Source organism: Microtus ochrogaster, chromosome 6 (genome assembly GCF_000317375.1).
Source record: "Microtus ochrogaster isolate Prairie Vole_2 chromosome 6, MicOch1.0, whole genome shotgun sequence".
Classification (NCBI taxonomy): domain Eukaryota; kingdom Metazoa; phylum Chordata; class Mammalia; order Rodentia; family Cricetidae; genus Microtus; species Microtus ochrogaster.
In genome coordinates, this window is record NC_022013.1 from 46814703 (window position 1) to 46835797 (window position 21095).

General features: G+C 43.3%; 1 protein-coding gene across 1 annotated transcript in view; it reads left to right on the forward strand.

Moving 5' to 3' along the window:
* Positions 1 to 21095, forward strand: part of Nek10 (NIMA related kinase 10) — a 184255-nt gene that overhangs the window by 78922 nt on the left and 84238 nt on the right. The window contains exon 23 of the mRNA XM_013346817.2: positions 2783 to 2858. Coding sequence (XP_013202271.1) covers positions 2783 to 2858 — 76 coding nt within the window. The remainder of the gene's footprint in view (positions 1 to 2782; positions 2859 to 21095) is intronic.

Below are 21095 nucleotides of genomic sequence, written 5' to 3' on the forward strand. Positions count from 1 at the left end.
CAATCCATGAAAAGTTGGCATCTCTGAAGGACTTGGAGGAACGAACAGCAGGTGCTTTAAAAGGCCCAGTATCACTAATCTGCAAGAAAAGGCAAATTCAACCACAAGGATATCATTTTGCTCCAGTAAGAATGACCATGATAAAAAGATCGAAGGGAATTGTGTGCAGCAACTCAAAATAAATAAATAAACAAAGAAGCGGCTACCCTCTCTCTCCCTGCTGGGGAGGGGAAGAAAACAGGCTCTGGCCAGGAAGTGGAGGAAGACAGCCCTGCTGGAGGATGTAATTAGCATAGTGAGGGTGGCAAACACTAAAAAGGTCCCTGAAAAATTAAGATCTGATCTGGCAGTTTCACTCCTAAACAAACATCCAGAGGAAATGAGATCAGTGTTCACAAGAGATGCCTCTATGCTCAGTTTATTGCGGCCGAGTTCAAGTGGGGAAGAAGTAGAGACAGCCAGGTGTCCATCAGATGATGGATACACGAAGGACATACAGCCCAGATACGCAGTAGAGTGTTACAGAAAGAAACAGAATCCTGCCTATCCTATGGCACCATGGATAGACACAGACCGTGTGGTGAAGTAAGCAAGGCATAGACAAGTGTCCAGGAGTCATTTGTACATGGCATGTGAGAACGTGCATCATTTGAACTGTGGAGAGTAGTGAGGACCAGAGACTGAGGAGATGCGGGAGAGAAGGGTGGGTAAAGAGAAGGACGGGTAAAATAAGCCGGACTCTGTTTATACGTTAGAACTCAGAAGGCTGGAAGAAAAAAATTTAGATGTTTCTAGCACAAATGAATGTGTTTAACCTGATGCAAACACTACATAATGTGTACACAGATCAAAGTATAGCATTAGGCCATTGAGATTTATAATTTTTGTTTTTATCTATAAGCTGAAAGTTAATTTAAATCAAAAGTAAGAAAAATACAAATTATCTTGGTCTTAATGGGTATTATATGTAGATATCAATACATCTATTGAATTATCATACTGTACTCTGTAAACATGTGCAATTCTACATTTGTCAGAAATATGTTATGTTAGGGCTGTTATGTGACTCAGCTCATAGAGATTTCCATGTCAAAGCCCTGAACTCAAAGCTCAGCATAAACGGGCAGGTGGCTCATGTCTATAATTCCAGCACTTTGGACATTGAGGAGGATCAGAAGTTCAAGGTCATCCTTAGCCACATAGTGCATTTTGCACCAGACGAGAGGGTCATCTCTGAGGTACATAAAACCCTGACTCAGAATGTACTATTTTAAGTGAAAAAACAAATTATCACCAGACTTCATGTCCAGCGTGGCTTGGTCCTGGACATCTGATGGGGAAGGCAGGAGAACGAAGAACAGACACTGAAGAAAAACCAGACACACAGATGAAGAAAAGCTTGGGTCAGATGGTCTGCATGTACTCTGATGGACAAGCAGCAACTAGTCTGACCTTGGTCTGTGTGTTGTTCGGAGTCAAGAGAATTGCTTAGTTGTAGGAGCGGGTCTCCGTGGGCAGCAGTCTCTGGCTGTAAACATCAGGGAGGAAGAAGCTGCAGTGGGCTTCTTTGCACACACTGGTCAATGGTTGGTAAACACTTGTACACATTGCTAACATTTGCACTCAGGCCGGAGGGAGGCTTTGACAATTTCCCATGGGTCTGGGCATTGGTCGTTGCCTGTGACAACAATATGCCTTCATTCAGGATTTCATATGCTCACTCTTTATATATTCACGTAAGGCTCCTTTGGCTGCCCACAACCAGTTATTAAATATTGTACTCACATAGTTTTATGTAATATATAAAATTTTAATATTGAATTATTTAATTTTACTGTTGTACTAGTTTCCACTATGCTATGCTATGCTATGCTATTTTAATCCTTATTTTTTTGCAGGTATGGCGAGTTAGTGCCAACAATTGCTATTTAATTTCGGGTTCTCAGATATTCATGGTGGCTGTTCAGGATGACCATCTTTTACTGTTTTCTCTCTTTCCTTGCCCTCACCTCCCCTATCCTTTCTTCCCCTTCACCACCCTCTCAGCCCTCACCTCCACTTCCCTCTCTTTTCTCTTTTCCTTCCTTGAGATGGGATCTCACTGTGTAGCCAGTCTGGTCTTGAACTCTCGGTTTTACTGCCTTAGCTCCTAAGTGCTGGGACTTCAAGAATCTAGTCATGGAGACTCAGATATATATATATATAGTCATAACATTTGCATGCCTGTCATTTATTAGACAATATATCATAGCACCCTTAATAAGATTATTATTTTTCAGTTTCAGCTGTCCATTTTTAGTTCTTTTGACCAATTTCTTCTTTTATCTTCTCTTTCTGGTTGTTCTTTGAGACAGGGTCTCACTCGTTAACACATGCTGCCCTGCCTCGTCTTTTGAGCTGGGATCACAGGCTAAGCCACCACATCCACCTTTTCCCCCTCAGAGGCAGCTTTGACACAGCTATATGCATAACTGCCACAGTCTTACTATGTATTTGAGACCATTAAAGTAAAACTCACAAGATCAACAAGACTTCCATCTGCTTCAGTGAGCAAGACTGACTTTCGATTATTTTACAAAGACGAATCCCATTGTGTCTGTCAGTTTACAGAGCAGAGTATGGTAGAATATATGTGAACTAAGGTTGGGGGTGGACAGAAGATGTGGGGGACACTCTGTGAGTGCATAGAGAGGGCACTAGTGACCTTGCAGAGTGTCAGACACTAGGGCTTGCTAATCCTGGGGAAAGACAGTAACACGTTGCTCTGTTTTGTGAATTGTAGCTGACTTTGGACTGGCAAAGCAAAAACAGGAAAGCAGTAAGCTCACGTCTGTGGTGGGAACGATCCTCTATTCTTGGTAAGGATAACTGTTTTATGGCTCTCCAGTGGCACACTTAACAATTTTGAACTTCTGTTACTGTTCTTGCTTGCAAAGAGAATAGAGTTTGAAAAGGAAGCGCATTGAGTAAGTTTTGTGTCCCTAGGTAGTTCACAGGAAAAGAATTGTGTATCATGTGTATTTAGAGCTACAACCCCAGGGTCAGCCTGTTTATATTCCTTTGGGGGACTACATTCTCTAACTTCCCACTGAAATAATCCTGACACACAATCTGCAGATGAATGAGGGTATGAGCTGTCCGCAGGACACCACGAGCATCCCATGACTTGCACACAGTGACCGGGTGTCTTCATACCTGGGGAAGGATTTCTGTGTCCTCTTCCCTGTCCTGTAGCTGGACAGTGACAGGGACTAAGTCATTGTTGTTGCATCTCGAGTAGATGACAAGGCCGGTGCTTTGACCTCTGTCCCAGAGGCTAGATAAGCGAGTGTTCTGTTGAGATGATCAGAGACACTTGCGACACACTGTGCATACCATGAAGGTTCCTTTGCCGGACCCTTATGGGGCCTGTTACATGGCCCCTACCCCGGTAAACATATATGGAGTAAAATAATGTATTGTCAGAGAAATATTCTGAGCTCTCATTTAACAAACAACCAAGAAGTCTCCAGTTTTCCCCGTCTAGCCAATTGTTATATGCTGCATCGTAGGGAGAGAGCTAAAACGACCCTAAGACATGCTGGGAACTTGTCTGGGAGCAGCAACGCTACTTTGCAAAGTCCCTTCGTGGAGCATTTGGAGAAATGCCTGCTGAGGGCAGCCTTCTGTCTGTCTTGCTAGAACTGCTTTTACTTTGGAAACTGGGCCGTGGGAAGATGGAGAGATGCTACTGACCTTACCAGCATTTCTTAAACCCCCGAGTTGATCTTCCTGTTTAACTTCTTAACCACAAGGCTGACCCGCTCAGTACTCATTCTAGGGATAATTCAGTCACAAAATATTAACTCTTTACACATTCTGTCTCAAGAGATCTCACTACCAAAATTACATGACATTGAGATACAGAGTTAAATTTCAGTTAGTCGTATTTAATATTAAATTTTTATTGCCAGGATATATAAACTAAATTCAGAATGCTAATATTTTAATTTAAACCAGGATTTTAGTGTACGAAATACTGGATTTCTTTATGACACACATGTGTACATGCATATATGTATATACATGTGTGTATGTGTTTTTACCTTGCTCAGACTTGCCCTATCTCACCCATCCCTTGTTAGTCTCATTTATTCCTTAAATCCTATCCCTTCTGCGCTCTCTCTCTCTCTCTCGCTCTCTCTCTCTCTCTCTCTCTCTCTCACACACACACACACACACACACACACACATATATATAATGTGCAAATATATATGTATGTAGATTTGAGTATAGATTCTGCATATGAGAAAAAAATGCTTGTCTTTTTACTTCTTTACCCCCCATGTTATTTCCCCCCATTACACCCTTCCTCCCCATCTCACGGCCTCTCTTCTACTTTATGCCATTCATTCATTTATTCATTCATTCAAATATGGATTTTTCACATGAGAGAAACTAAGTTCTAGTCATCTTTCTAAGGCTGACTAGTAATGTTCTCCCGTTCTCTTGGTTTCTCTTGCTGAAATGTCACAGTTTATAGTGGAATAAAATTCTCTCTCTCTCTCTCTCTCTCTCTCACGCATATATATATATATATGTATTTGAGACCATTAAAGTAAAACTCACAAGATCAACAAGACTTCCATCTGCTTCAGTGAGCAAGACTGACTTTCGATTATTTTACAAAGACGAATTTATATATATATAAATACTTTATTTTTCTTCATCAGCTTCTCAGTTGACAGACTTATTCCACATCTTGGCTGTTGTGACTGGTACAGCCACACAGACAGGCTTGCAAACATCTCAGTCACGTCTGGCTTTATTCTTTCTACCACAGTGTGCTTTTTTTTTTTTATGTGTAAGTGTCTGCTTGCAAGTATGTACATGCACCATGTGTGCCTCGTGCCTGCAGAGGCCAGAAGAGGGCACCAGGTTCTTCTAGAATTGCAGTTCCAGCCAGTTGTGCTCCACCCTGAGGAACCAAAGCCAGGTCCTCTGCAAGAGCAACAGTGCGCTTACTGCTACATCACCTCTTCACCCCCTCCCCACGGCGTTTTAGAATGATTGATGTACAGGTCTTTGATCTCCTCGGTCAGGTCTATTCCTGTATTTTTTCACTATTATTTTGAAGCTATTATAAATGGAATTTTCCCCTCCTGATTTTCTTCTTGGCACGTTCATTATTGGTAAATAGAAAAGCTACTGAGTTTTGTATGTTGCTTTTATGTCCTGGTATTTGCTGAAAGTATTTATCACTTAACAGTTTTCCTGGGGAATCTTTCATGCATTTTTATTTGCATATATTAATTATACATAATGATAGATTTCATTCTGACATTTTCATATCTCTATCCATCTCTCTCTATACATGTATATATATATGTGTGTGTATGTATGTATGTATGTATGTATGTATGTATATATGTATATGTATAATGTATTTTGACCACACTCATCCTTCTCCCATCTGTGGACCCTCTTTTTCTTCCCAGTTCATTTCTGGTTTTATGATCCCATGAGTTGAGAGGGGCTTACAGGAACATGGACAGCCTACCAGTCACTCTAATGGCACCCTCTCCCATAGCAACCAGGAACTGCCTTATCGGTTCTCAGGGAGAGGGGAGGCTTTATGAGACCCTTTCTCCTCATGAACAGTACCTGACTGTCAATCCTCAGGGAGAGGGGACCTCATAATTATAAATAATGCCTTGAGTCTTGAGCTTAGAAGAAAGCCTTTCTTTTTTGTTTTTTTTAAACATTTATTTATTTATTATGTATACAATATTCTGTTTGCGTGTCTGCCTGCAGGCCAGAAGAGGGCACCAGACCCCATTACAGATGGTTGTGAGCCACCATGTGGTTGCTGGGAATTGAACTCAGGACCTTTGGAAGAGCAGGCAATGCTCTTAACCTCTGAGCCATCTCTCCAGCCCCTTTTTTTGTTTTTTCAAGACAGGGTTTCTCCGTGTAGCCCTAGCTGTTCTAGAACTCACTTTGAGGACCAGCCTGACCTTGAACTCACAGAGATCTGCCTGCCTCTGCCTCCTGAGTGCTAGGATTAAAGGCATGCACCACCACTGCCCAGTGAAAACTGTTTTTTGATTTTTTTTTTTCCTGTAAGACATCTTCCTTCATCCTTCTCCTCCCTACTGGCTGTTTCTTCAGATCTCCAAAGTGCGCATCCTTTGGGGCTGGCTTCCTCTCTCCACCTGGCCTCTGCTCTGATGCCACCGCAGCCCACACATTCTCTCTGGTCACCTGTGTCCCTATAGATCCAGCCCCTGCATCTTACCTCTCTCTAACCTTATGTTATACAGGTGGACCCCAAGTGTAAGGTCTTCTAACTTAGCGACAGGACAAAAGTGGCATACATCCAGTGGGAACTGCCTTTGAACCTTTTCTTTCCTGTGAGCTTCTGGGTTGAGTCTTCAGGCTGACCCCAACTTTCAGGCAGCCACACAGTTGAGGCCAGTTCTTTGCATAGTTCCATGATCTAAGCCTGTGGTTCTCCACCTTCCGTATGCAGTTCCTCATGTTGTGGTAACCTCTATCTTAAATTTATTTTCATTACTACTTTATAACCGCAATTTTGCTACTGTTATGAATCATAAATATGGTGGCTTTTTTCTTCTTGAGACAGAAGGTTTTCACAGGGGTTGCGACCTACAGGTTGAGAACCACTGGTTTAAGCTTTGATGTGCATATTTGAGGTGAGGTGTGAAATACATTTTTTTGCTTAAAACCTTTTCAACTTACAAGGGCCTCTGGAAGGCGGCCTTACCATAGGTGAGAAGCCACCCCATTTTAGCCGCACGGTTTTGAGCTACTGTACACCACTGACTCCCCAGGGCCTACCGTGGACTGGCAGATCTTAGTAAATATTTTGAAGTGAGGTGATCTAACTAAAACTAGGTCAAGCCATTCCAGATGATGGTGGGTGAAAGGCTGGTGCGCTAATGAGGTGGCTTCATGGACTTCCTTCGCTTGGGCTCCATGGCGTCTGAAGTGGCACCATGTCTGTATTAGTTTATTTTTCTATTTATTCTATTTTTAGAGTTTCCACAGTTACAGGGACAGCAAATAATGGCATTGAGTAGGCTAAAAGATTGGAACGATTTGGAATTATTGAGACAAATATTCTTGTATACTCGACACATCGTTCTTAGGGAAATGGCAAGGAGGAACCTGCAGAATAAGGGTAGAGTAGTGATGGAGGCTGGGGGCTGACCGTAGGACACAGACTGTACTGATGGAGGGGCTGACCGTAGGACACAGACTGTGCTGATGGAGGGGCTGACCGTAGGACACAGACTGTGCTGATGGAGGGGCTGACCGTAGGACACACAGACTGTGCTGATGGGGGCTGAGGGCTGACCGTAGGACACAGACTGTGCTGATGGAGGCTGGGGGCTGACCATGGAACACACAGACTGTACTGATGGGGGCTGGGCTGACCATGGAACACACAGACTGGAATTAGAATGCCTGGCTTTAAATTGGACTGTAAAACTCTGGCCTCCATTTCCTTGTCTATAGTATGGACATAATAAACACACTGCCCATCTCTTTGGCCTGTTGTAAAGTCCAATGTGACATTCATGTATGATGTCTAGCATACATATCTACCTCTATGAGCTTGCTGAAGCTGAATTATTGTTACGACTGGAGGTGGTTGGTACTTATGGGAACAAACAGCAGAGACGGCCCTAAGAATCGCATTTGTCTCCAGTGTGTTGGGAGCTGCAGGGCAGAGCTGGCTCCAGGGTGCTCTGAGCTGCTGTGCCGGGAGTGTTTGTCAGTAACTGTCTCTGTTAGATTTTTTGTGTGTGGATAAGATTATCTAAATAATGTTATCTCTCTCTGGTCTTGACCTCTCCCATCTCATGAAAATCCATAGGCATTTACCACACACACACACACACACACACACACACACACACACACACTCAGGTAGGAAGAAAAGAGAAACAGAGAGGGAGAGAGGCAGAGGCTTTATTACCCGCTTAGGTTAGATAGCAGAGGATTTTGAGGCAACTCAGAATCTAATTGCATAAATTAAATTCTAAGTACATCTTAAAGACTCAGAGGAATAGGTCACGTGGTCCCCTGGATTCAAACAGAAGCTGCTAAGCAGAGAGCAGATATTGGAGGTGTCCCTGCACTGTTCAGCTGCCGCTCACTACAGAGCTTTACTTGCAGGGACCACACACCCATACAGAGCTTCCTGGGTGGCAGGCCTGCCCCGTGTTTTAATCTTCAGGCCTCTGATCAGATAAGGACTGCACTCCCCAGTAACCTTAGGGGAGGGAGGTCAAGCTTTCTTTTTTAATGTCACGCATCTTGTAAGCGAAGGAGCCTGAATCTAATGTGGACAGCCATAGCCCAGCCTCTTGGGCCTCAGCACTTGCTATCCTGCCTGCTGCATGAGCCTGCATGAATAACCTCAGGTGTAAGATTTCCCCTCAAGTTGTGTCCTAGATCAAATCCTTGGCTCTACGATGGGTAATGGTTTACATTTGAATCTAATAACCATTAGTTTAATGGTACCCACATAGGAATAATCATTCAATTATTGTATCAATGATATAAGAGCCAACAGTAATTAGCAGAAGCACAAGGAAGGGCCAGAGGTCCTGTGATGGATATTTCTGTGTTCTGCGTAAAGCAGGCCAAGTGTCCTATCATACTGTAGAACAATTTTAGTTGATGTATCTCCCTGTTTGTAAATCTGAGCTCATTTTCCCCTAGTATATCAATTGGCATTATAGGTAGCCATTTTGTCCTCTATGTCAGGGAGTTTCCTTTTAACTTAATGTTTTCAGCTTCTATGGGGGTAGGAATGATGTATTCTCTTCTGTAGCTGCTTCTGGCTAAACAGGGGCATAGTTTGTCAGGGCCCAGGAAAGCTGAATGGCTGGCTAGTCAAAGGCTGGGCGATGGGACATTTGTCAGAAGCTTTTGATTAGCTGATCCGGTGAAGAGGCAGGAAGCAATCACATTGGCTGGACTGGTTCCCATCAGCTTTCAGCAAATCCAGAGCTCAACAGCTTGCAGTTTGCAGATGTTCCCTGGTCAGTGTGTCTGTCTGTCAGGTGGCAGGTGCTCCCTGGTCAGTGTGTCTGTCTGTCAGGTGGCAGGTGCTCCTGGTCAGTGTGTCTGTTTGTCAGGTGGCAGGTGCTTCCGGTCAGTGTGTCTGTCTGTCAGATGGCAGTCTGCCAAGATAAATAAAGACTAGGAACAGAAGTTAAAACGCAGGAACTTAAAGAAGAACCTTGCATTTGGAACTTTCTTGATTCACCTGTGACAGGTGGAGCCAAGCCTTATAACCCGTTTTTGATTTTTTGAAGCTTATCTGAATTTTAGTCTACTAAAGGATATGAAAGTTTTAGATCTATTAACCTTACCATTCTATTGAAATCCACATTGTAGAGAAGCACTATTGGGCGTCTGTAGAGCAGCTGGATCCCATTTACACCTTTGAGTCAGAGCAAAGGCTATGGCTTTGGGTTAAAAAGCATGAACATCTTTTTCTTATGTATAGAGAGTCTGATATACATTTTAGCCCAATAAAAGGCACCTTTAATTCTATGCTTAGAAAACAATCAAAGGAAACTTAAAACTCCGAGCTTGTGACTGAACAGTAAGTAGTCAGTGCTATATCAGTTTATCAGAAGTCTAGGTGTCAATGATAAAATTTTGAACCCTTGAAATCTCAGTGTAATAATAAGTCTTTATAGTTGGTATTTATATATCTTAAATCATTTTTCAAGACCCTGAGAACTTATTTATGTTTTTACATCCTCAGACCCTTATATAGAACATTTTCTTAGACCACCAGAACTTAGTATGGACTTTACTCATTCACCAGAGACATAAGGTATTACTGGGGACAGTCACTGCAAAGAGTTCTTTTTTAGTGGAAAGTCACCTCTGGAACCTGCTCAATATGAAACCTGTGAACAAAGCCAACCTGTCTGTCTTTTTTAAAACAAGAAACCTAGGAGTTTCACTAACTAATGAGCTAACAAGGCAGCTGCAGCCTTGGGGGAAGGAGCTGATTGTCTGCTGTTGACTAGCTGACAAAGTTACAGTTAGCCTAGCCATCGGTGTGACCAGAGACTTGAGCAGGAATAATCAAAATGACAGAGACTTGTCCATAGTCCTTTACCTGGACAGTTACCCCAGGTTCCTGTGGTTCCCGTGGCATTCAGTGCAGGGGTATCAGGACAACAGCCATGGCTGCCAGGCCCAGAAGGTGTGAAGGTTTCTTGTGGAGCATGATTATGGGAGGAAGTGACCTCACTTTGTCTAGGTGAAGTGGGGCAATCATCTCTCCAGTGTTTTATTTGTCCACAGTTTGGGCTAGCCTTGGCTGCAGGTGAGGCATTGGGGCAGTCCTTCTCGGTGGTCGGCATTGCCACAGTCTAGGTGGAGTTGTTAGTTCTTGTGTCCGTTGTCTTCTTGGAGACCTTGGAGGTTACTGCTATGATCTGGGAGTCTCTGTTATGTAAGTATAAATTTCTTAAATGCCATATTCAGCAAAAATTTATTAAGGATAGTCCTAAACATCTCAAAGCTTAATCATCTTTAACAGTTTATAATAAAAATATCAATTTTTGAATTGAAGCATTTTTAGTACCAAGAAATGACTTGAAATGTAGTCCATATGGAGACTGGAAACTTTCCTAACCTCTACATAGTACATCCATCATATTATAGAGCATAACAGTTCCCTGTGTGACTCAGTTTACCAAAATAACAGGGAGGTTAGACATATATCTTTAAATCAGTCTCCGTTGACCTGAACTAAGGAGAGATGTTCTATAAGCCAGTTCCAAGTTCTTTGTCAAACTGCTAAGGTCACTGTCTTATTGCATCATAAGTCAGGAATATCCCAGTCTCTGGTGTTTAGCTTTGGCCCTAAGTTTTAACTTTTTATTTATCTATTCATCATGATCATACATTAACAAAGATGTCATAATGAAATATCTCGTAAGTTTAAACATGCCCCCTAGCCCTTGTACATTTAAACATTGCTAAATCTTTTTTTAATATCAAGTTTTAAAATTTGTATAAAGCTCTAAAATCTCCTTTTATAGAAGTTTAAAAACTCTTAGCTGTATGTTCTGATAATATCAAAATAAAATACCATTTTTATTTCAAGAGTGAAGGCATAGAGTACAATCATAACTGGATAGGGGGAAACCAAGTTCCAACAGTGTAAAGAATTCAAAGCTCAATATCTGGGATTTATTCGCATTCCTTTGTGTTTTCCTGAGTGCTTGGATCACCCCTTTGGCCCCACCCTCAGCATATACATGGCCTCCCTTCTAGATTCCAGCCTGCTCCATTTCATTGTGGCTGGCACTCACATGGCTCTAACATTCCCAAAGCTCCCAGGATCCACCTTTGCATCTGGGCACTCTTTGGGAACTCCCGTCCTGCTGTATTTTACAAGCTTCCACTGTTTCCCATAACCTATTTATGTCTTTAAAATCTGTTGTCAACTGGGCGACTCTTATGTTGCAAAGTTTGGCTGCAGGCACAAGGTACGTTCTTGCATATGAAAGCAGGTAGGTGCGGCTTGAATACCTCATTAAACAAAGATTGCTTTAAAATCCTATATTATACAAACATGGTTTTTAGCACAGGAATTACATAAAAATCTTATACCAATTTGAAAGTATCCCTGGAGATCTGTTGTTTCCTTACCTGGATCATACCATGTGATTGCCCTCAGTCAAGATGGTGGTGAAGCCATGATATCCCTTTTCTTCCTAGTCAAAATGATGACTATCCACATGCCTCCTTATCTGTACAGACGGGTGGGCCAACCCTAGAATTCTTGCCTCTGTGACATAGACTTGGCTTTGCCTAATCTGCTTTGAGCAGGAGCATTTGGTACCATAGGAGGTGAGCACTCAGCAGGAAGGAGAAGGAGGTGGCAGTGAGGAGAAGGGAGATTCGGACCGCTGTCCCAGGCTAAGCTGCAGTTTGCTCTTCTGTACTCACTGGGACCTTACCCAGAGTCCTCCGTTTCCTCACCTCACATTCCTTTCTTTTAACACTTGTCTCTTATTTTGATTTGCCCTGTAAACATTCCCTGAGGCAAATATCCACAAGAGTGGTTGATTCTGGAGGTGAATCTGGAACACATGGTAGAGGGGGTACAGCCAGAAGTAGAGAAAGCAGACAGAAACATTCTTGTTAGGGTCTTCTCTGCTCCCATGCTTGTTGAAGACCTCAGGAGCTTCTTTTACTCAGAATTATCCTTCATGAAGGAAGAGACTGAAGCGCACGTTCCCATCAGTCACTGAAGGGCCAGTCTTGAGTGCCTGAGCATGCCAGGCCTCTCAACCAGCAGATACAGGGGACAAAAGGGTTAGCCCTGTAGACTGCAGATGGCTGGAATTTTGTCTTATGTATTCAGGAGAACCAAGAGGAAGGTGCCAGCAGGACACCCCTGGCATTTGTGTTAACTAGAGACACATATAGACAGACACAACAGGGATACACTTACAGGGTTAGCCCCCAAGACCTCAAAGACTTTGAATATGCCAAACTATGATCCCTCTCTTCTCAGAAAAACAAAACAAAACTGAAACTTTCCTCTTCTTCTGCAGACATACTCATCTATCTTGACAGGTGAGCTTCACCAGAGAAGCCCACAGAGTTAGGAAGAGTGAAGTTACCCCAGTGGTACTCCACAGTACGCGTGTAGCATCCTCCCCACCCCAGTGCTGATTGCACCGGTCTGCAGATCATTCCAGGCCATTCATAAGCACCCATGGTGACACTGACAAAGCTGTAGGGGTGGGATGTCCCTCTGTGACAATTTGTACTCCTCTCCACTGCTCTTTATCAATCTCACTCAGGATCAAGAAGACACACTTCATATTCAGAAAGGGCCTTTGTATAATCATATGTTGTACTTGAGAGACTTCAATTTCTTTTACAACTTACCATAATTATTTTATCTAGTTATGTACTTGATTTCTTTTCAGAGAGCTGGTGATATTTGATTTGAATACAAATGAAAAGTCTATGATGTCACCCAATAATGCCAGCTGTTCTCTCCCCATTAAAACCATCCTTAGAGACAAGCAAGTGGCAATTGGATACACAGCGAGAAACTCCCAGACTGGGGATTGAATTTAATTTGTGTTCATGACTCAATAGGTCGGCTGTCTTGACACCTGGAGTCTGACACTGTACAAATGTGACATGCTTGCTGACTTGCCCAGACTGTGCTTCATATTCAACTGGGCTCCCAGTCAGGCCCTCGGGGACCGTAAAGCAGTGGACTAGAAAAACCTGGCCTGTTCATTTCCTTAACCAAAAATGGCTTCAGAGTAAAGAGTTTATTTGGTTTACACATCTCAGTTACAGTTCATTTCGGAGGGAAGCCAAGGCAGGAACTCCAGACAGGAACTGAAGCAGAGACCCTGGAGGAACGCTACACACTGGCTTGCTCTTCAGAGTGGGCTGGGTCCTCCCACATCAACTGTTAACCCGTATTCCTGTCAGGTAAAGGGGGAAGTCTCTGAGTGGTGCCTTACACGTTTCTAACCGCTTGGGGCCTGTGGATGTTACCTGGCCTGGAAGCTATGACATCTAAAGTGTTCTTAACCAATGAAAATAATAGTAAGGGAAAAGACAGATAGATTGCCACTAGAATATCTGTTATGATCCATAAAAACATAGAAATAATTGAAAGTATCACTAATAAGTAGGAAGTACACCATGGCCGCTGCTTCAGTTCGTGTCTCAGTTTGATGACTTGAGAAAATGGAGCTGGGGTGGGTCCTCCAGGAGGTCACAGGTGTGCAGAGCTGGGGGGGGGGGTCCCCACAACAGGAGGTTACAGGTGTGTTGAGCATTTAGAGACTCGGAGGAAAGACAGATTCCAACACAGGAGGGTTCCTCACCCTGGGTCATCGTGAAGAAACAGTGAGCTGTGTAGGAGGTGGAGTTTGGGTTAGTAGCTTTGCTTTAAAAAGAAAAGCAGAGACATAGCAAACAGGATGCAAAGATTCCAGCTTGGATTTGTGTGATACCATAACATGTTAAAAAAAAATTCAGATATAGCTGGCAGGACAGCACTATTCTTAGGGATTTCTGGCGAATGGCAGATGATTAACAATGGACCGCATACAATCTCCTTCTGTTCATTTAGAGTTCTGATCACTCTTCAGAGTTTGGCTGAGAAAAGACACAAGGGTGAGACCCTGCACTAAAAGTGTGTAGCCTTCTCTGCCCTGGGGTGGCCCAATCATCCACTTTAGTAGCTGTGTGAAGTCACTTGCTAGCAGCGGCTCGTCAGCCAGGCCCTGAGCAGTGTGGAGACCTAGATGGCGCATTTTGTAAGAAATCCCTGAGGAAGATTCTTCTTCTTCCCTCTTTTCTAGTCTTTTCAGAATTGTATTTCCAAAGATATAGCAATACGCCATGTTTTCCAGCTGTTCAGATGGAATACAATTTGAGGGAAGAGTTACTACCTTATGAATACCCCCTGGTGTAGGGATAAGTCCCGCCCCTTAGGGAGCGTGTTTGCCTCGGGCTAATGTTTGCCTATAAATTTGGCAAGCGTGCTCACAGTGCTTAGTTCTGCTTTCCTGGTCTCCTCAGGAACGGTGGTTCTGTAAGTCTATTTCTCCATTAAAGCTATATATATTTACATTCTGTCTGCATTCATTTATGCCGTTACGTCTGGCTATTTTGCCCCCGACTCAAGCGTGTAGCCTGCTAGCTAACACAGCACGCTCCCGGGTGCTGTTTTTTAGTTCGTGACTCGGGCCCCAGTGCCAAGTCAGAGACACACTCGGCCACACAGGCCCATTCTGCCCCGCCTGCTCCCCAGAGCAATTAACCCCTCCCTGGTTGCCTTGGCTAAGTTTGCAGCGGAACCCCACTACCTGAATTAGCGGAAGCTCAAGTACCTGTGGTTTTGCAACACAAGCCACCACAGCGGCAGATTTGGTCTGATACAAAGTGACTTGGCCGGGCGGTGGAGGCTCACGCCAGCACTTGGGAAGCAGAGGCAGGCAGATCTCTGTGAGTTCGAGGCCGGCCAGGCGGTGGTGGCGCACGCCTTTAATCCCACCACTTGGGAGGCAGAGACAGGGTTTCTCTGTAGCTTTTTGGTTCCTGTCCTGGAACTAGGTCTTCTAGACCAGGCTGGTCTCGAACTCTCCCGGGAAGACGCGATAGCTCTGCTCTCTGAGGCAGACGCATGAAGCTCAGACCCAGGATGGACTTAGGCTAGAATCTTTCCCGGTAAGACTGATGCTACACAGATTATTAGAGATGGGTTGATTGGGATATAAGAATTAGCCTGTAAGGGCTAGAGTTAATGGGCCAAGCAGTGTTTAAAAGAATACAGTGTCCGTGTAATTATTTCGAGGCATAAGCTAGCAGGCGGCTGGGGTGCTGGGGACGCAGCCCCGCAGCTCATATTACAACACCCTGACATCATCAAAAGGGGGCTCTTTGCACCTTAATCTCAGCAGGGTCAAGCTTGCACGTAGAAGATGGGCGATAGCAGAGCTGGACAGAGTCCATGGCAGAGTAGGGGAAGGTTAGCAGTGGAAGGTGGCAGATGGGGTCTTGTATTCACTGTCCTTCCATGGGGGCATGTGCTGTTGCCAGGGCAGCATAATCTTGACTGCTACTTTGTGCTTCATTGCACAGCTTCCAGGCACGACTCAGCAATCCTCCCAGAGACCCTGTAACCCCCTACCAGCCTTTAACAAACATCATTTCTGTATAGGTGAACACTAGAGCTATAGAGCTTTTAGGGGGCAGGAAGGATTTTTAATGCAACACATAGGCATCAAGAGAGGGGACATTGTGGATGTGCTTTCTCCAATTTCATCATCCTCACCAGAGCAGGGAAGGGATGCAGATGTGGTTTTGGATCCCCCCCCCCAAACCTTTTTGATTAGCAACCATAGATGACATGTTCTGAGTACTGTTTCTAAATCCTGTGCTTTTCATGGTTATAGACAGTAGTTTTGGTAGTCTAGGATAAGAATCATCTTTTAGTGGTCAAAGTTTACAGAGTGGCCTTGCTTGACTTCCTGGTCATGCTAATTGACCCTGTAGGGAGTCCCGAGAAGGCAGGGACCCTCTGGACAGCACTTGGCAGAGGCCCTAGTGCAGAAGCCGTGTGTTCTCCACAGCGTGAATGAGGAATCAATTCTGATGAGCTAGATAGATGACTGTGTGAGGAAACAGGAGTCTCCATGGAACGAGCTGCCAAAGGACAGGGCAGGTAGGGGAAAGAACGCCCTTATGGCCCTTGCTGTAGCCTCTACCCATCATTACCCAGCACTGCCTGTGTCTCCTGATCTCTCTGTGTTGTTTGATATGACAAAGCGTGTATAGGATTAGATGCACCTCATCAACTGTGACCTCATCTTAATGTGATTGTATCTTGACAATACGAGTATTGTATCATACTCGTAGGGCTGGGCTTTGGGACTCCACTGAGTCCGCTTGTCAGGCACAGGTTAACCCATGGCCCTTTGGAGGCTTGGAAAGATGTAATTTGCTGGGCAAGAGAAATAAGGCACTTAATTTGGAATATGTTGACTTTGGATTGTTTTAAAAATGATGACGCAGCATGTCTCAAAAAGGAACACGATGTGGCAGCTGTTCCTGCAATGCAAGTCCTGGGAAAATCAACTTAAAGAAAGTGCATCTTTGACTTGTGCTTACAAAGGTTTTGATCTGTGGCCATTTGACTTCATTGTTTCTGGGCCAGTAAAGAGGTGAAACATCATGGCCGCAAAGCCAGTCCGAAGCTGCTCACCTCATGGTGGCCAGGAAGCATCCAGGGACAAAATTCACACTTCAAGGATATCCATCATGACCTGCCTTTAAAATAGTCTCCGTCAGGTGTCCACTGCCTCCTAATAATCCATTGAACTATGAATAATGAATGATTGTATCCACTGATGAGGTCAAGTCCTCATGATCCAATTATCTCCAAGGGCCTCATCTCCCAACACTGCATCCCTGCAGACCAAGCTTTCAGCACATTGTTTGTGGGACATCAGGAGCATCCACAGTCATTCTGTGCAACTTTCTATGAAATGATTCATGCCGAAGACAGAATGGTAGGAGATAGACAGACAGACAGACAGACAGACAGAGAAGAGATGGGAGGCAGGAAGAAGGAAAGCTAGGAGAGAGCAGCATCAGATGAGACAGTTCCTTTCAAGGCAGAGATTTTTGCTGCGGTCAATGGCAGCTAGCGGTACAGACACCAAGCACTAAGAGCTGTCCTTTCCAGGGTGATGTTATGGGTCCTGTGTCAAAGACCAAAAGACACCCATGGGCATATAGATGAGCAGGGATGGATTGATTGATTACCCATTGAGGTCTCAAAGAAGGAGTTAAGGGCTGAGATGAGGCATTGGAACTGAAGGCTGAGATGGAGATGGAAGGCAAAGAGAGTTATCATAGGGGATGCAGGAGGAGCTAGGGTCGCAGCCAGCAGAGGCACTCAGGGAATTTGGAACCCGGAGTCTGAGGATACTTGCTTTAATACAGGGGAGCCAAGAGGAAAGGAGAGGGCTCAAAGTGAGCCCCAAGGTGCTACCCATCTGCATGCCAATTCTCTCAAAAATTGTGCTTCCGTATTTTACTGCTAAAAGAGACTTCTAAAAAAAAAATCTCTGGACACTGTTGAGTTAGACATTCTGGCCCTAAAAAAACCCCTTTTATCTATTAAATATAGCTCTGCACAGGGTAATTTGCAGTAATAGCTTGGGCGAGAGTGTTCAGACAGCCCTGGGTTGTTTGAGGTCATGTTTTTAGAAGGCTCTTACTTGACTGCAATGACTGCGGATGCTGTAATTATCTACATTTTAGTTCCCGACTAACTGTTACAACTCGGAAAGGTGCAAGTGGTAGCTTTTAAATGTTGGTTTGCATTTGAGGGAAAGATGTTTCTCAGCATTGAACTATTCAAAATACCTGTGGACCTTTTGATGTGAAAAGGAGATTTTATACAGGCTCATCTTAAAGCATATATTAATTACAGGTTAATAAAAGTACATTTTATAGTTCTTGCCCTAAAGTTTCTGGCAATGATAGCTTTTGGAAAACAACGTGTATTGGATTGTTTATTATCATTATAAAAGAAGTTAGAATTGGTTGAAAGGATTTGAAAAGTGCATAAACATTGAGAAAAATGCAGATTACATATATTTTTACCACTTACCACTAACCGTTCAATATGTTTTCATTCTTTTATATTGTGAAACATTTTGTGAGTATAACAAATGTGCATTTATACATACTAGGTTTCAAATACATTCTATTCTATTTATTTAGTTGTTTTGAAGAAAAAGAAAAGACATCATGAACGTCAGAAAAGGGCATTGCCAGGAAAGAGGAGAAATGGGTTTTGGCAGGTCAGGGTAACCAAGGGGAGTCAATATAACCAATGTACAGTATATGCATGTATGAAGATTTGCAGCGGGACCCAGGATTTTGTATAATCAGTACTCACTGAAACTTTCCCAAAGGAAAGAACATTATTGGATCCTCACCGCCTTCTACATTTCTTTTTCCTCCCAAAGAGATACTCTCTGGACATTGGTCCTCCCTCCCCGTTCACTCCTATACCTTGCCCAGCATGCAGTTGCTCATTGTTAGCTTACAGAAGTGTCCAGAAGGCCAACCGCAGAAGCTCCTATAGGGAAAGGGCTGAGCTATGCAGAGTGCATAAGTGTAAATGGAGCCTGTTAGTTCATTTCCCAGCTACTCTAACCCAAATAATCACACAGACACTATTTAATTACAACACTGTTTGGCCAATAGCTTAGTCATATTCCTAGCTAGCTGTTACATCTTAAATTATCTCTGCATCACCACGAGGCTGTGGCCTACTGGTAAGGATCTGGCATCCTTCTCCTTCAGCAGCTACATGTCATCTCTTTGACTCCACCTACTCTCTCTATATCTCTGTTTGGATTTCCTGCCTGGCTTTACTCTGCTAAGCCATTGGCCAAAACAGCTTTATTTATTACCCAATAAAAGCAACACATATGCAAAAGGACATCCCGCATCAATAAGCTCTCCAACTTTGCTTTTATTTTTTTAATATTTTTCCCATTCTACATTCTATTATTTTCATATAAGTTTCAAAATTAGCTTGTCAATCTTCACAAAATTTAGCTGTCGTAAATCTCAGAGACGTGACCTAGCTCCCAAAGGTCCATACCTGTGAATATATTGTCCAACAATGAGCAGGAATTAAGGTAGAAGGTGGAATGGGGGGGGGTGCACAGTGGAGTGTTAGGTGCCTCTCATCATGAGAAAAGAGGTAGACGATCGTGAGGGTGAGTGCTGGCCATGAAGGCTCGATTGCAGTTGCTTGCCAGCATAGATTCCCACTGGAGTCTTGGCTGAGGAGCTTGGCCACTCTCTGAAAACCTTACTGAGCAGGGAACTGAAGCTCCCTAGAGCCTTCAGAAAGGAATGCAATCATCCCAAACTGCCATTTTAATCCAACAAGAACTATGATAGAGCCATTCAACTATAAATGTGCCTTACGCCTCTAAAGATCTGATTGTCACAGGACCTAGAGAAAACCAATATGGCTGTTTATGCAATAGCAAGTCATCAGATTTTTAAACACAAGATGCTTTTCTACTTTAGGTCTTATAAAAAAAACTTTAAAAATGATATTGGATAGTTTTAATGTTTACATCATATTCTTTTCACAATTCCAAATTTTACTGTTGTGTTTTATTTTCGTTGTGTCTTTTAATTTTTTCTTTGCCTCATTGATTATGTAGGGGTATTTTCTTTAATTCATATCTTTTAAAAATTTTATTGTACATCATTTACCAAAACATGTGTTAGTTTTATGGGAGAATTGGTCATTTATTTGCTCGAGGTCTGTGCTCTGGAATGAGTCTGATGAGAACAGCTCGCCATGCTGTATGGTTGCCCTGGTGAGAAGGAGATAGACACTGCTTGCTGCCTGTACTCTCCCCTGTAGCTGGGGGCCAACTCCTCCATTGACTTCCATATGACCTGTTCATGGCTATGCTGGCATTGTGTTTGAACATTCTGGAACTGGGATCTGGGAGCAAATGTACCAAGAAGTCTGAAAAGAGAGCACTTCCCAGGCCTCTGTGTCTATCAACTTGCCTTATTGCCTAAAGCCAGCCTCAAGATCAAACCTAGAAGGAATATAAAAGGGGCTGCTAATGGCACACAGACCGGTCAATCTGGGCTCTTTGCAGAACACTAAGTGCTAGTCTGTCGTCCCTCCAAAAGTACATGGTTTGTTTTCAGACCAGCTTGCTCAATATGTATGTATTCAGGTGTACATATTGACAAACTATTCAAATCTGCTCAAGCCTCATTTATGTAAGTGAAACATTGCATTTTTATTAGCGTATGCTATTAAAAATGTATAATACACTAAAAAATATTGAATTTAGTCTGCATAATCCTTTCTGCTTTGTTTCCGTGGGGTTTTATGTAGGCTTCCTAAATCTGTAATTGTCCCTCTCACCAGAGCAAATGGCTGCCACACTAGGGACTTTATCCCCTTGTCCTGACTGCTGTATTATGTTGGTGTAGTTGATTATCGTTTTCATTGCCATCCTCAGTCACTTTAATGTTCGGCGTGTGTTGAATTTGTAATGACCCTCTCGGGAGCCCCTGTCTCTCATTGATTATGGCCATCTCTCATGGGCAGGAGCGCTCCTTTTTTGATTCTTTTCTTAACCATGAGGCAATTATCTCTCAAGTTCCCTGCACAATGCGTAGCTTGCAGTCCTCAGTCCATCTTTTATCTTTCCCTCTTTCCACCATGTTAAATATCCAAGGAAAAGAGAAGTAAAAACCACTTGAATACATTTAAATTTGTTATATTTAAATTATTTTAAATTTATATTAAAAAAGGAGTGTGTTTTGCAGCCCCCAAAATGCTAAAAAGAAACTGAGCATGAAACTGCCTTGGACCTGGGCAACATTGTATCATTCCCTCTATTAACACAGAGCCTCGGCCATCACTGCAGTGTTCACTCCAGCCACACAGAGCCTGGACCATCACTGCGGGTGTTCACTCCAGCCACACAGA